The following is a 13,728-nucleotide window of genomic DNA, read 5'->3' on the forward strand; positions in this document are numbered from 1 at the left end:
GCTGCTTTGGGTCTTAGTTGTGGCACGCAGGATCTTTGGTTGAGCTGTGGATTCTTCTTTGTGGCATGCGGGCTTCTCTCTAGTTGTGGCGTTTGTGTTTTTTTTTTCCTGTCTCTAATTGTGGTGTGCGGGGTCCAGAGCACATGAACTCTGTAGTTTGCAGCACATGGGCTCTCTCGTTGAGGTGTGCGAGCTCAGTAGTTGTAGCACGTGGGCTTAGTTGCCCCATGGCATGTGGGATCTTGGTTCCCGGACAGGGATCATACCTGCATCCCCTGCATTGGAAGGCAGATTCTTTACTGCTGGACCACCCAGGAAGTCCCGAGACTATGCACTTTTTAAGTGAATGGAGTGGGTTATCCGTCACTTTTGAGACAACGACCATGTTTTAGTGGGTTGAGAGAGGAAATGTAATTTGTGCTCTGGGATACCCGTGTCTTTCCATGATGTCTTCAAACATGTCTTGCATTCTCTCGGTGCACTGTACCATTCTTTATTAACTTCTTTGGCTGTTTGTTTACTCTCTAGGGGCAGACCAAGGCTTGTTGAACAGTTTCTTCAGCAACTGGTCCACAGCAGACATCCAGAAACACTTGCCATTCATTTATAACTTGAGTAGCAACACGGCCTACACCTACAGCCCTGCTTTCAAACAGTGAGTTTCATGCCAAGCCCAATTCTTCTAGACCTGGTCAACCATCCTCTCTCAGAATCTAATATCACCTTTTGGCATTTTGAAGGAAAAAAAAAAAAACCAGATCATCCTGCTCACTTATTTATTGCTTTACATGATAGGTCATCAAGGCAGCTAGGCTTAATGAGAGTGGTTCCCAAAGTGTTGCCCAGGGAACCCCCAGGGGTTCCCTGCCCCTCTCTCCAGGGTCTTTGAAGTCAAAGCGACTTTTAAAAACTTAATTTTAACATGTCATTTTCATCTTTTCACTCTTGTTTTCTCATAATTGGACAGTGGGATTTTACAGAAACGCCATGACATGATGTGATAAAAAAGCATTGTACTGAATGCAGGTGCAGATATGAGAAACCAACCGTCTCCTCGTAAAATAGGCAGTGTCACTCGTTTTACAAATTTTTAAAAATATAGTTATATAGAGTTATATTTTATGAAAAGATACGAAAGATGTGGCATTTTACGCATTTTAAAAATATATATATAGTTATAGTTTATGAAGAGATATGAAAGATGTCACTTTTTACACATTTAAAAGGTATATAGTAATATATAGTTATAGTTACACTTTATGAAAAAATATAAAAGTTATGTTAACATATAATGGGCCCACGGTTTTTTAATGAGTTGGTACACGGGTTTTCTAATTTCTCAGTTTTAACTTCTGTTGCGGTGAATATGGACAGATGGAATCCACGTGAACAAACATTTTTTGTTCCTCTGTGATTTGTAAGAATGTCAAGAGGTCCTAGAACCAAATGTGTGAGATCCTCTGCTCTAGGGGACATTGTTATAAGTGAAAATGGGAAATCTGAGAAGATTTTGAGCGTGCTTTTTTAATAGGGGCTGCACTGTCCCCAAGGAGGCAGACACTGGTTTGTGGGGTGTAAAGCCATCATATCCTTTTTAATGTAAAAAGCACGGCTGTACCTACAGAATGTAGATATACAAGGCAAATATGATATTAAAATGTCATAGGAAAGCAATTAAGAAAAAATTGTTTAAAAAGTTTCGAGGTTGGTGAGAGTGGTGATAATGAAAAAAAAAAAGGTCGAGAGGGTAAACTTCACCATCTTATACAAGAAGCCAGTTTCCTGGTCTGCAGCTTGCGTTATCTACTATAAAATCAACTTTTTAAAGTTGTTATCGTTTTCAGGATAAGATGATTTGGGCTACGGTACTGCCCATCTTTCTAAAAGACTCCTGATTTCTTCTTCCCGTTTTGGGGAACATCCCAAGTGAGTTATGATCATGTTTCTTGGTCTGTGGAAAATGAAAGGCTGCAAACGTGGATTGATGAAGCAGTTATTTTTACCGCAAGTCTAGGCGGTCGTTAATGACAGGATCGTCCATAACTCGTTGAGATGCATCTTTACGTCCCGCTGTCTGTGATGAGTCCTGTGGTTGTCACAGCCTCTCTGTGTGTGGTCACTTCCAAGAGGAAGGCCGGATGCTTTGTGTTTCCTCCTCAGATTCGGCTCGAGCGCGAAGGTGGTCCACTTTTTGGGGTCCACGAAGCCTTGGAACTACAAGTACAATCCCCAGACGGGCTCCGTCTTGGAGGAGGGCTCTGGGTCTGTCAGCCAGCATCAGACGTCCTTCCTTAACCTCTGGTGGGGGATTTACCACCGCAGCATTCTGCCTCTTTATGAAAATATCCTGCACGAGGACGAACAGACATCTCCAGGACACACAGTAAGCACACAATACCCTTGGCATCCAAGAGTTCAGACCGGGGATAAACTCTCCGTGATCCACACCTGTGGGTTTTCTTCAAATACACGTTCCTCCCTCTTTTTTTGGAGTCTCTTCTCATTTTTTTTTATAAGTGGTTTTATTCTTTTTTAAAAATTAATTAAGTTATTTATTTTTGGCTGCGTTGGGTCTTCGTTGCTACACGCGGGCTTTCTCTAGTTGCGGCGAGTGGGGGCTACTCTTCGCTGTGGTGCACGAGCTTCTCATTGCGGTGGCTTCTCTTGTTGCGGTGCACAGGCTCTAGGTGTGCGGGTTAAGCAGTTGTGGCTCGCGGGCTCTAGAGCACAGGCTCAGTAGTTGTGGCGCACGGGCTTAGTTGCTCCGTGGCATGTGGGCTCTTCCCAGACCACGGGTCGAACCCGTGTCCCCTGCGTTAGCAGGTGGATTCTTAACCTCTGTGCCCGCAGGGAAGTCCCTCTTCTCATTTTTTATGTTTCAGGAAAGACAGATTTAGGATATCTTAAGCAATTATCAAGTTATATTTTTATTTATTTATTTTTAAAATGTCACTTTTTATTCCAAATTCTTTTTTTCTGGCTTACAAGATCTTAGTTCCCTGACCAGGGATTGAACCCACCCCCTCAGCAGTGAAAGTGCAGAGTCCTAACCGCTGGACCGCCAGGGAATTCCTCACCAAGTTACATATTTTAAAAAAATCTGTCAAGGCCTACATTAATGAAAGAAATAAGGTTTTTTAAAAGTTCAGTGTTTATAGACATGTTCATTAAAAAAGGATGGAATTAGAAGGTAGTAAATAATGTTGATACACCCCAGGAAGGGCTCAGGCAAGGAAAGATACGTCATTTCGTCGCAAGAAAGAAAGACCATAGTTGGAAGTTAATGGCCAGCCCAACTTTAGGTCTTGTGCTAGTTTTCCTTCTGCGTCTACAGCCTATATCTAATGCAGGAGGATGCTGAAAGAGGCAGGCAACATTTTTTTTTTTTTTTGGTGTAAAACCGTAAATGTTTCATGAGCAGAATTGCTGCTGTGATTTAACAGGGCTGATGCATAAAAATCATTATTTAAATTAGCCGCCTTCATCAGAGAAAGAGCCCCTCACAGATTAAGTGGCTAAAGATGATTGATTACAAATGTCATTGGAGGGGGCGTTTTCCACTTTCCCTCCTCGATGGAAGTAGCATTCGGAGGTGGTTTCTTTTTTTGTAAATTTATTTTATTTTTATTTTCGGCTGCGTTGGGTCTTCATTGCTGTGTGCAAGCTTTCTCTTGTGGCGAGCAGGGGCTACTCTTTGTTGCGGTGCGCGGGCTTCTCATTGCGGTGGCTTCTCTGGCTGCGGAGCACGGGCTCTAGGTGCACGGGCTTCAGTAGTTGTGGCTCGCGGGCTGTAGAGCGCAGGCTCAGTAGTTGTGGCGCACGGGCTTGGTTGCTCCGCGGCATGTGGGATCTTCCCGGACCAGGGCTCGAACCCATGTTCACTGCATTGGCAGGCGGATTCTTAACCACTGCGCCACCAGGGGAGCCCCATTTGATTTTTTATAACTGTAACCCTACATGCTGTCCATAGTAGAGTTTCTGCAGTGAATTTTTTTTTTTTTTTTTGGCTGCAACTGGTCTTAGTTGTGGCCTGTGGGATCTTTAGTTGTGGCACTTGGACTTCTTAGTTGTGGCATGCATGCAGGATCTAGTTCCGCGACCAGGGATCGAAGCTGGGCCCCCTTCGTTGTGAGCACGGAATCTTACCCACTGGACCACCAGGGAAGTCCCCCTGCAGTGGACTTAACAGGGAGGCACCTGCCTTGCCAAAGACCTTTTATTTTTTATTTTATTTATTTATTTATTTTTTTTTTTTGCGGTACGCGGGCCTCTCACTGTTGTGGCCTCTCCCGTTGCGGGGCACAGGCTCCGGACGCGCAGGCTCAGCGGCCATGGCTCACGGGCCCAGCCGCTCCGCGGCATGTGGGATCTTCCCGGACCGGGGCACGAACCCGTGTCCCCTGCATCGGCAGGCGGACTCTCAACCACTGCGCCACCAGGGAAGCCCCAAAGACCTTTTAAAATAAGGTCCCAGGAAATTTTATTTCCTGGTCAGTTTTTGACTAGTGCATGTATCGGTACAACGGAGTGCAGTGTCCGCAGATGCTTGCGTTGGGATCTTGAAACGAGTTCACATTTTAGCGTTTTTACTATGGTTTCTGTTTGGTGCACCTGGGTGCTGCTTTTCAAGAGAACTAAAGCTTTCTCTGACCATGCGACACGAATGAGTAGGAGTTTATTCAGATTCTTGATAGGAAGTTGCTGTTCTTTTCTGCAAAGCAGTATGCGAGGTACTGGGTTGGCTAGGAAGGAAAATAAGACCAAGTCAGGTGGTTCTAAGAGTAAAACGTGGAGACCCTGTGCCTGGGGGTCCTTCCTACCTGGAGCAGTAATGTGAACGCGGATGTCGGCACTGGGGACCACTGGCCGCACAGGGGAGGGGATGGGCAGCGGGAGATTGGCAAAGATGTCAGGAGGACCTTGCTAACTGTGAATACCTTTTCTTGCAGGCTCACCTCGGGGGCGCTGGGGTGCCTTGTTCAAGTTCAGCGCCCACTGCTGAGGGGTCGTGTGCAAATGCTGTGCCCCGCTCCGGGGAGCCCTGTACCAATTGGGCGGAGGGGCCCCGCCAGCCTTGGCCTGAGAGCACCATGGTGGTGGTGGAGGAGACCCCCGCTTCGCCTGACGCATGCCCTGTGGAAGATGTAAGTATGTGCTCTTCGCACCGGTGCGATGGGGACACAGACGCTGGTTCCCCCGCGAGATGAAGCAGAGAGGATACTCCCCGGGGTCCCGGGGAGGGGCTGGGGGGACGGGAGGAACCTGTCTTCATTTTGCTCTGTGGTATTAGGGCCTCCTGAGTTTCTTTAGAGAAAATGGCAAAATTGCACGTCACAGTAAAGCCAATGACAGCTGCATCTAATCCCTGGAAGCTGGAAATGCTGCCTTATATGGAAACGGGGTCTTTGCAGGCGGCATTGAGTTAAGGACCTTGACGTGGGGACGTGGTCCTGGCTTATCTGGGGAGGACACAGTGTCGTCACGAGGGTTCTCCTAAGAGGGAGGCGAAAGGAAGCTTGATGAGATGGGAGAGAAGCAGGAGTGAGACGGGGAGCGATGGGAAGATGTGAGCTTCTGGCTTTGAAGGTGTACGGGAGCCACAGGTGCCTCTATGAGCTGGAAGAGGCGAAGAAATGGGCCATTGGCTAGAACCTCCGGAAGGAACTCAGCCTTGCCAAGGACAGCTGCCCAGTGAGACCCAGCGTGGACGTCTGACCTCCAGAACTGTTAACGTCATCAGTCTGCATTGTTTTTTTTTTGTTTTGCTTTTCACACTTCCTGAAGGTTGATTCTTTTGCCAGGTGCAGCCCTAAGCACTGTACGGTATACTGTTCCTGTTCAACGGCACCAGAGCACAATTCTTGTGTCCGTTTTTTAAAACTAATTTCTTTTAGTGTGTCGTTGCTTTACAATGTTGCGTGAGTTTCTGCTGTACAGCTAAGTGAATCAACTCTACGTATCCATATATCCCCTCTTTTTTGGACTCCCTTCCCGTTTAGGTCACCACAGAGCACTGAGTAGAGTTCCCTGTGCTCTACAGTAGATTCTCATTAGTTAGCTATTTTATATATAGTAGTGTATGTATGTCCATCCCAATCTCCCAATTCATCCCACCCCGCCTTCCCTCCCCCCCGGTAACCATAAGTTGGTTCTCTACATCTGTGTCTCTGTTTCTGCTTTGCAAATAAGTTCATCTGTATCATCTTTCTAGATTCCACATAGAAGCGATATTACACGATATTTGATTCTCTTTTTCTTACTGACTTCACTCTGTATGACAGTCTCTAGGTCCATCCATGTCTCTGCAAATGGCACTATTTCGTTCTTTTTTATGCCTGAGTAATATTCCATTGTATGTATGTGCCACATCTTCTTTATCCATTCCTCTGTTGATGGACACTTAGGTTGCTTCCATGTCCTGGCTACTGTAAACAGTGCTGCAGTGAACATACGGGTGCATGTGTCTTTTCTAATTATGGTTTGCTCTGGGTTTATGCCCAGGAGTGGGCTTGCTGGGTCATATGGTAGCTCTACTGTTAGTATTTTGAGGAACGTCCATCCTGTTCTCCACACTGGCTGCACCAGTTGACATTCCTACCCACAGTGCAGGAGGGTTCCCTTTTCTCCACACCCTCTCCAGCGTTTATTGTTTGTAGATTTTTTGATGATGGCATTGTTTTAAGCCACCTAGTTTGTGTCTCTAAAAATGAGAAGGTCATTGCCCTTCTATAAGGAAGGGGGGCTTTTTTGCGGTGTGTGTGTGTGTATATTTCATTATTTTGCACTCCCAGGCCATCTTTGCCATTAATTATGCAGCATTGCTGCCACCTACCGGCCATCCATTGAATGATTCACTCTGGGTTCTTCATTTTGGGGATTTGGAACCAGTCCAAAAAACCAAAAAAACGATTTTCATAAATTCCTGTAACTGCGGAAGAGCTGGGTGTCTGGATCTGGGATCCTTATTCCAAGTAGCAGCCTTTGTATGTATAGTCATGGCAGTGTCGAGGAGTAGGTCTCCGTTTTCAAAAGTTGAATATCTTGGGCTTCCCTGGTGGCGCAGTGGTTGAGAGTCCGCCTGCCGATGCAGGGTACACAGGTTCGTGTCCCGGTCCGGGAGGATCCCACATGCCGCGGAGCGGCTGGGCCCGTGCGCCACGGCCGCTGAACCTGCGCGTCCGGAGCCTGTGCTCCGCAACGGGAGAGGCCGCAGCAGTGAGAGGCCCGCGTGCCGCAAAAAAAAAAAAAAAAAAAAAAAGTTGAATATCTCATTTATTTCCCATATAAAGGCATGTGTGTTAGATAAATATTTTTGCAGTTTGTTATCTTCTCAGCCAAGTGTCCTGTCCTATAGCCTCTTGGGTTGGGAAATGCAGTTAGTGGAAAGATTAGGGATGCCTTTCCTTGTTTTTTTGAAGTTGTTGGCTGTTTTTGCTATGGTTAATTTCTAAATGGTATCCTTGGATGAAAAGAAGTACCTAGTTTAGACCAATTTGTTAATGTTTCCTATATGAGGAGTGGGTTTTGTTTACCTTTTAGGAAATCTGTCTCTAAATCAGGGTCATAAAGCTCATCACCTCTGACGTCTTATGGATTTTTTATTCTTTTTACATTAAAGTATATAATTGATCTGGAATTGATGTTACGTGATGAATGAGTTTGGGGTCCACATACATCACTGTTATGTGTGGATCTGTAATGAACTCAGCATGGTTTGCAGTCAAAACTGTTACATCTCCACTGCTTTGTCATGTCTCCTTGGCCATCAGTCAGATACTCACACGTTACTAGGTGGCTCTGTTTTTGGAGTCGCTAATCCTATGGGTTCCTCCCCCCCTTGGGAAATGGTATATACGTATATTTTTAAAATTGAAGTATAGTTGATTTACAGTGTTGTGTTGGTTTCAGGTGTACAACAAAGTGATTCAGTCATATATATATATATATATATATACTTTTTCAGATTCATTTCCGTTATAGGTTATTATAAGATAATGAATATAGCTTCCTGTGCTAAACAGTAGGTCCTTGTTTATCTATTTTATATATAGTAATGTGTGTCTGCTAATCCCAAACTCTTAATTTATCCCCCCCTTCCCCTTTGGTAACTGTACGTTTGTTTTCTATGTCTGTGAGTCTGTTTCTGTTTTGTAAATAGGTCCATTTGTACCGTTTTTTTAGATTCTGCATATAAGTGATATCGTATGGTATTTGTCTTTCTCTGTCTGACTTACTTCACTCAGTATGACAATCTCTACTTGCATCCATGTTGCTGCAGATGGTGTTATTTCATTCCTTTTTTATGGCTGAGTAATATTCCATTGTATACATGTACCACGTCTTATATATGTACACGTCTTCTTTATCCATTCATCTGTCGGTGGACAGTTAGGCTGCTTCCACGTCTTGTGAATAGTGCTGCTGTGAACATGGGGGTGCATGTGTCTTTTCAAATTAGAGTTTTCATCTTTTCTGGATACATGCCCAGGAGTGGAATTGCTGGATCATATGGTAACTCTGTTTTTAGTTTCTTAAGGAATCTCCATCCTCTTCTCCGTAGTGGCTACACCCACTTATATTCCCACCGAGGGGATGGAATTCTTACTTGGCAATTCCCTTACAGTGACACTCGGAAGACGTTTCAAAATCATCTGACTTCCATTATTTCTCCAAGAATTCATCTCCCAGTCTTACGTTTATACATTTGAAGGTCATATGTCTTTTTGGTCTGCTTTTAACATCTTTCTCTTAGGCTCCGGTTTTTATCATAATGACTTTTTATTATCATTTGAATTTACCCTATTTGGGTTTGTAGCACTTATTGAAACTGTATTCCTTCTGCCCTTTCTTTCTCTGTCTGTGTCTCTCTCCTCTTCCCACTTCCCTATCCTTCTGTGATTCCAATGACATCTACAGTAGGAATTTCATCGCATCCCATGTGTCTGTGACACACTTCTCCCATCTGTCTTCCCGTGCTTCCGTCTACTGGCCTGTTTTCCAGTTAACCAGTCTTCTCTTTGGCTGTGTCTAATCAGCTGTTAAACCCACATCCTGCACACTTTATTTCAACTATCGTGTTTTTAGTCCACATAAACGCCAAATGTTTACGAGGGGGTTTTCAGTACTCCCTTGAAACTCTCCAACTTGTCCCATCATTTAAAGTATTTTCCACGTTCAGTTACAGTCTGTGTGCCATCCACCATACATCTGTGTCTCACATGGATCTGGTTTTGTGCTTTGATTTCGTTTTCTCTTGATTTTCACGCCTTTGGTCTTGTCTCGCTGCGTGCTGGTTGATTTCTGATTGACTGCAAGACGTTGTGTATGGAAAAATGGCAGGGATCCTCTGAGGCTCTGAATCACAGGATCACCCAGAGAGCATTTCTTTCTTTTTTTTTTTTTTTTTTGCTGTACACGGGCCTCTCACTGCTGTGGCCTCTCCCGTTGCGGAGCACAGGCTCCGGACGGGCAGGCTCAGCGGCCATGGCTCACAGGCCCAGTCGCTCCGCGGCATGTGGGATCCTCCCGGACCGGGGCACGCACCCGCGTCCCCTGCATCGGCAGGCAGACTCAGAGAGCATTTCTTATGTGTTGTTTTTCTTTTCCCAGTAGGAAGTTTTCATAGAGATGGTTTGCCCACATGCTATTAGAGGTTGAGTTGGAGTGAAATTGGGTTTTGGTGTTTGTGAAGGTTGCTCTTTTGCTGGTTCTCTTTTCAGTGGAGTCCTAAATGAAAGCTTGTGTTTAGAGTGTCCCTCTTGGATACCTCATTATTTATGGGCTCCTCAGGGCTATAGCCTTTCAGTTGCCTCGAGGGGAAATAAAAGAAGTGTGTGTGTGTGTGTGTGTGTGTGTATATATTTTTTTTTGGTCTAGAATTTTAAGTTGCTTTTGGCAGGAGGTTTACCAGGAAACAAGTAGCTTCACCCATTGATGAAAGTGGAACCATCCCTCTTCGGTTCTTGAATGGATTTGTATGTTTACACTTTTTAGTTTTCACCACCTCTTACAGTCATAACGTTCACAAGACGATAGCCCATGGTGCAGAGGAGTGTGTCTTCATCGTGTGTCCTAAACTTACCTGCTCGGGCTGTGTATGTGAGCACTCTGTGTCTGTCTGTTGGCGGTCCGTTCCCCACACAGTCTGGCTTTACGATGCTCTCTTTCCGCGTTCATCTTTCTGGGCTTAGAGTCACTGGCTTCTCAAGCTACTTTCCATCCTTCAGCGGCTCTGTCTTCTTTGACCTGAGAATCCTCTGAATTGTTTCCAATCTGAGAGTCTCTCTTTTCAAGGTGACCCAAGCTTGCAGCAGCTAGTTAGGGGTGTGGATCAGTGAAATAGTGATCATCTCAGGAGAAAAATAAATGCAGAAGTCACATTTTACGTGTGTTCGTAAGCCTGCCAGCCGTTGGCTGAAAGGCTGGCATTGCACCATCATAGTATCAAATCCTTGTCTTGGAATTCTCTCCTGGCTTTCTGCACATGTGAAGAAAGACGTCCCTGTTTGTGGCTAGGAAGAGTAAGGGGAATATTTACTTTTACTGTTTCAGTTTATATTTTAGTTAACGTTCATTGTTTTTTATTCCTCTTTTTTCTATTGAAGTATAGTTGATTTACAATGTTGTGTTAGTTTCAAGTGTACAGCAATTAAACATATATATGTACATATATTTTTTTCATATTCTTTTCCATTATAGCTTATTACAAGATATCGAATATAGTTCCCTGTGCTCTACAGTAAATCCTTGTTGTTCACCTATTTTATATATAGTAGTTTGCATCTGTGTCTAGGGGTCTTGTTCAGAAGTTTGTATCTACGTCTAGGGGTCTTGTTCAGAAATGTTAGCGTGAGTTGACATAACTTCTTTTCCTGTTTAAATTTGTAAGAGCCTAACGCATCTGCAGAAGACAAGTGGAAAAGTTGTATTATTAGTTCATCCTTTCTTATCAAGTAAATGACCCTGAGTTAAATCTCTTCCAAGGAAGGATAAAGTTTCATGATGGCCCACGTGGAATTTATTTATGTGTTCTTTCTTGAGAGAAATTAAGCTGACAAAATTGACATTTTCCCCAATCCGGTTCAACTAATCTTTCTGAGATTACTCACATCTGTTGGCAATTAACCGTTTGCCAGGCCAACTGCTTCGTTTGTCCGTTACATCGAGTGTCAGTGCTGTGTATGATTCAAGAACTTGAGTGTCAGAGACAGTAAGTAATTTATCCAGTTCCTTTTTTTCAATGGGTGTTAGGATTCAAACTAGAAAATTCCACCACCCAACCCTGATTGGATGAGGAAATTATTTATTTTTATGGTATTTATTATTTGTAGATAGTACAATTATCTCATTCGTCATTTTTTTTTCCCTAAAGGTTGTTTTGGTGTTTTGTACACCAGGGAGACTTAGGATGCATTAATGACGTGGATTGAATAGGGCTCGTAGAGGGCTTGGTAGTCAGAGAGGTGTGAATTCAAATCCCCCCTCTCTCCCTTGCTACGTCTGGCATGTTTAACGAGTATCTCTGTCTGAAAGTTCAACTTTTCCTCAGTAAGAGAAGGGATCAGACTCTACGTCATGGGGTTGTTGTGAGATTAAAAGGAATAATGCGTAACAAGTTTATGAGTTTAATTTAGGGACCAGTGTTGAACACCTAATACAAAGGAGCTGTTATTATCCTGGCCTTTCATGTTTTGGATAAAGTTATCATTTTATTTTCTACTGTAATTATTAGAACTTAATTTTATTTTTGGCTTTCACGTACATAATCAAGATCAGGAAGAATGAGCCCATATTTTTTGTTTTTATTTTTTTTTAATATTTTATTGAATTATAGTTGATTTCCAGTGTTGTGTTAATTTCTACTGTACGGCGAAGTGGTTGTTATACATGTATCTGTTCTTTCTCATATTCTTTTCCATGATGGTTTATCACAAGATATTGAACATAGTTCCCTGTGCTCTACAGTAGGACCTTGTCATTTATCCATCCTATATATAATAGTTTGCATCTGCTAATCCCAAACTCCTGATCAATCCCTCCCCCGCAACCTTGGCAACCACCGGTCTGTTCTCTGTATCTGTGAGCCTGTTTCTGTTTTATAGATAAGTTCATGAGTGTCATATTGTAGATTCCACATGTAAGTGATATCATGCGATATTTGTCTTTCTCTGACTTACTTCACTGAGTATGATCATCTCTAGGTCCATCCATGTTGCTGCAAATGGCATGATTTTGTTCCTTTTTATGAGCCTGTATTTTAATTGGCACTTTCAAGTTGACGAGAGAGAAAAAGCAAAATTTAAAAAGAGCAACTTTATGAACACAGTGTTCTCTTCTACATTAAAAATGTTTTTACTGAATTTCACCAAAAATGTACTTTTGTGCACTTTTTACTGCCAACTTACTTCAGTTTCCTGATGTCCTCCTTTACCTCTGCCTCAGGACATTTGCACGTGCGTGCTGTCCTGCTTTTCTCACCATTGTCTCTTTCTCCCCACGTCTCCTGCTCATCTTTCAAACTTTGTTCCAGATGTTACTGCTTCAGGAGTCCTTACCCCTCCTGACGAGGTCGATCTGACCTTGATAAACCTGCCCTTGGTTCTCTGTCATTTTCCTTTGCAGAATTTTACAGGATTGTCATCTTATAGTTGTTATTGGTGGGACATTCATCTCTCTCCTTAGACAGTAAGCTGCATGAGGGTGGCCCACTCTTTGGTCTTCCTGCTTCACTCTCTGTGAATAGCCTTTGGACGTATACGTAGGTGCCTCCGCTAATACAGGGATGACCTGCCCTTTCTCCAAGACGGGAAAGCTGGTACTGGAGATTTGGGAGCTGGGAGTGTGAGTTGCCAGCCTCCGCGTCAGGTCAACTCACTCAACATCTCTGGGGCAGTGGCTGGGGAATCTGCCTTCCCAGCATGGAGACTGGTTTAGTTCTGTCTGACCGCCACAGTCGGGGTCAGCCCAGCCCACGACACGATTCCTGCCGTGTGTTTGCCGTGAGGATGGGCAGCTGTGTCCGCGTTCTCTTCTCTGTAGTTACATTGCTGGAGCCTTTGGACTTGAATGGGCTGCAGCCTGGGGGCGCGGCCTCGGCCCCCAACCCTGAATTCATCGGGGTGGGCTAGCTACTGTAAGAAATAGCCCCCCCAATACATACAAGTGTATTTCTGGTGCGTGTCACACTCAGCCCAGGCGGTAAAGCTGTGCTGTGGTCCATGCGGTCTTGCGGGGATCCAGGATTCCTCCCCTTGGCCTCTGCTCCATCACCATCCAAGGAAGCCCTTGTCCACGGCGGCTCCTTAAGAAAGGGTTAGGCTCCCACGAGGAAGCCACCCACCGCCTGTAATGCATTAAGTCGTGTCCTGTGCCTCTGGGATGATCTTTGCTACGTACCACCCTTGGGAGAGCCGAGAAACTAGTCACTCAAATGGTTTTCCGTAGGGTTTCGTTTTCCTGTGGAATCCCGGCTGAAATTGGAAGAGGTTGTCTGCCAAGGGACATTGCTCTTCACCTGACCTGTGGGGACAGAGGGTAGGAAACGTGTCCCCCACCTCAGCACCCAGTCTGGGGCGGACTCAGGTCACATCTCCTCAACGCCGTGGGTGAGAATTCATCATGTGGTCCTGCTTAGATGCAAGGAGCCCAAGACGAAGCAGCAGACACAGGCATTGGCGAGCTCCTCTGAGCCATACTTGCCGTATTTGGAGGCAGAAAAGCATTGATTGG

The 13,728-nt window shown here is 44.5% G+C and overlaps 1 protein-coding gene across 12 annotated transcripts in view; it reads left to right on the forward strand.

The window, feature by feature from the left end:
* GYG2 (glycogenin 2) overlaps positions 1-13,728 on the forward strand; it is a 56,922-nt gene that overhangs the window by 13,163 nt on the left and 30,031 nt on the right. For all 12 annotated transcript variants that reach the window (XR_009560786.1, XR_009560788.1, XR_009560789.1 and 9 more), the window contains exons 5-7: positions 529-655; positions 2,161-2,383; positions 4,950-5,144. Coding sequence is in view for 5 of the 12 variants with exons in the window: in XM_030837289.2 (XP_030693149.1) it covers positions 529-655; positions 2,161-2,383; positions 4,950-5,144 (545 nt within the window). In the remaining 7 variants the exon portion in view is untranslated. The remainder of the gene's footprint in view (positions 1-528; positions 656-2,160; positions 2,384-4,949; positions 5,145-13,728) is intronic.

This window comes from Globicephala melas, chromosome X (genome assembly GCF_963455315.2).
Source record: "Globicephala melas chromosome X, mGloMel1.2, whole genome shotgun sequence".
Lineage (NCBI taxonomy): Eukaryota > Metazoa > Chordata > Mammalia > Artiodactyla > Delphinidae > Globicephala > Globicephala melas.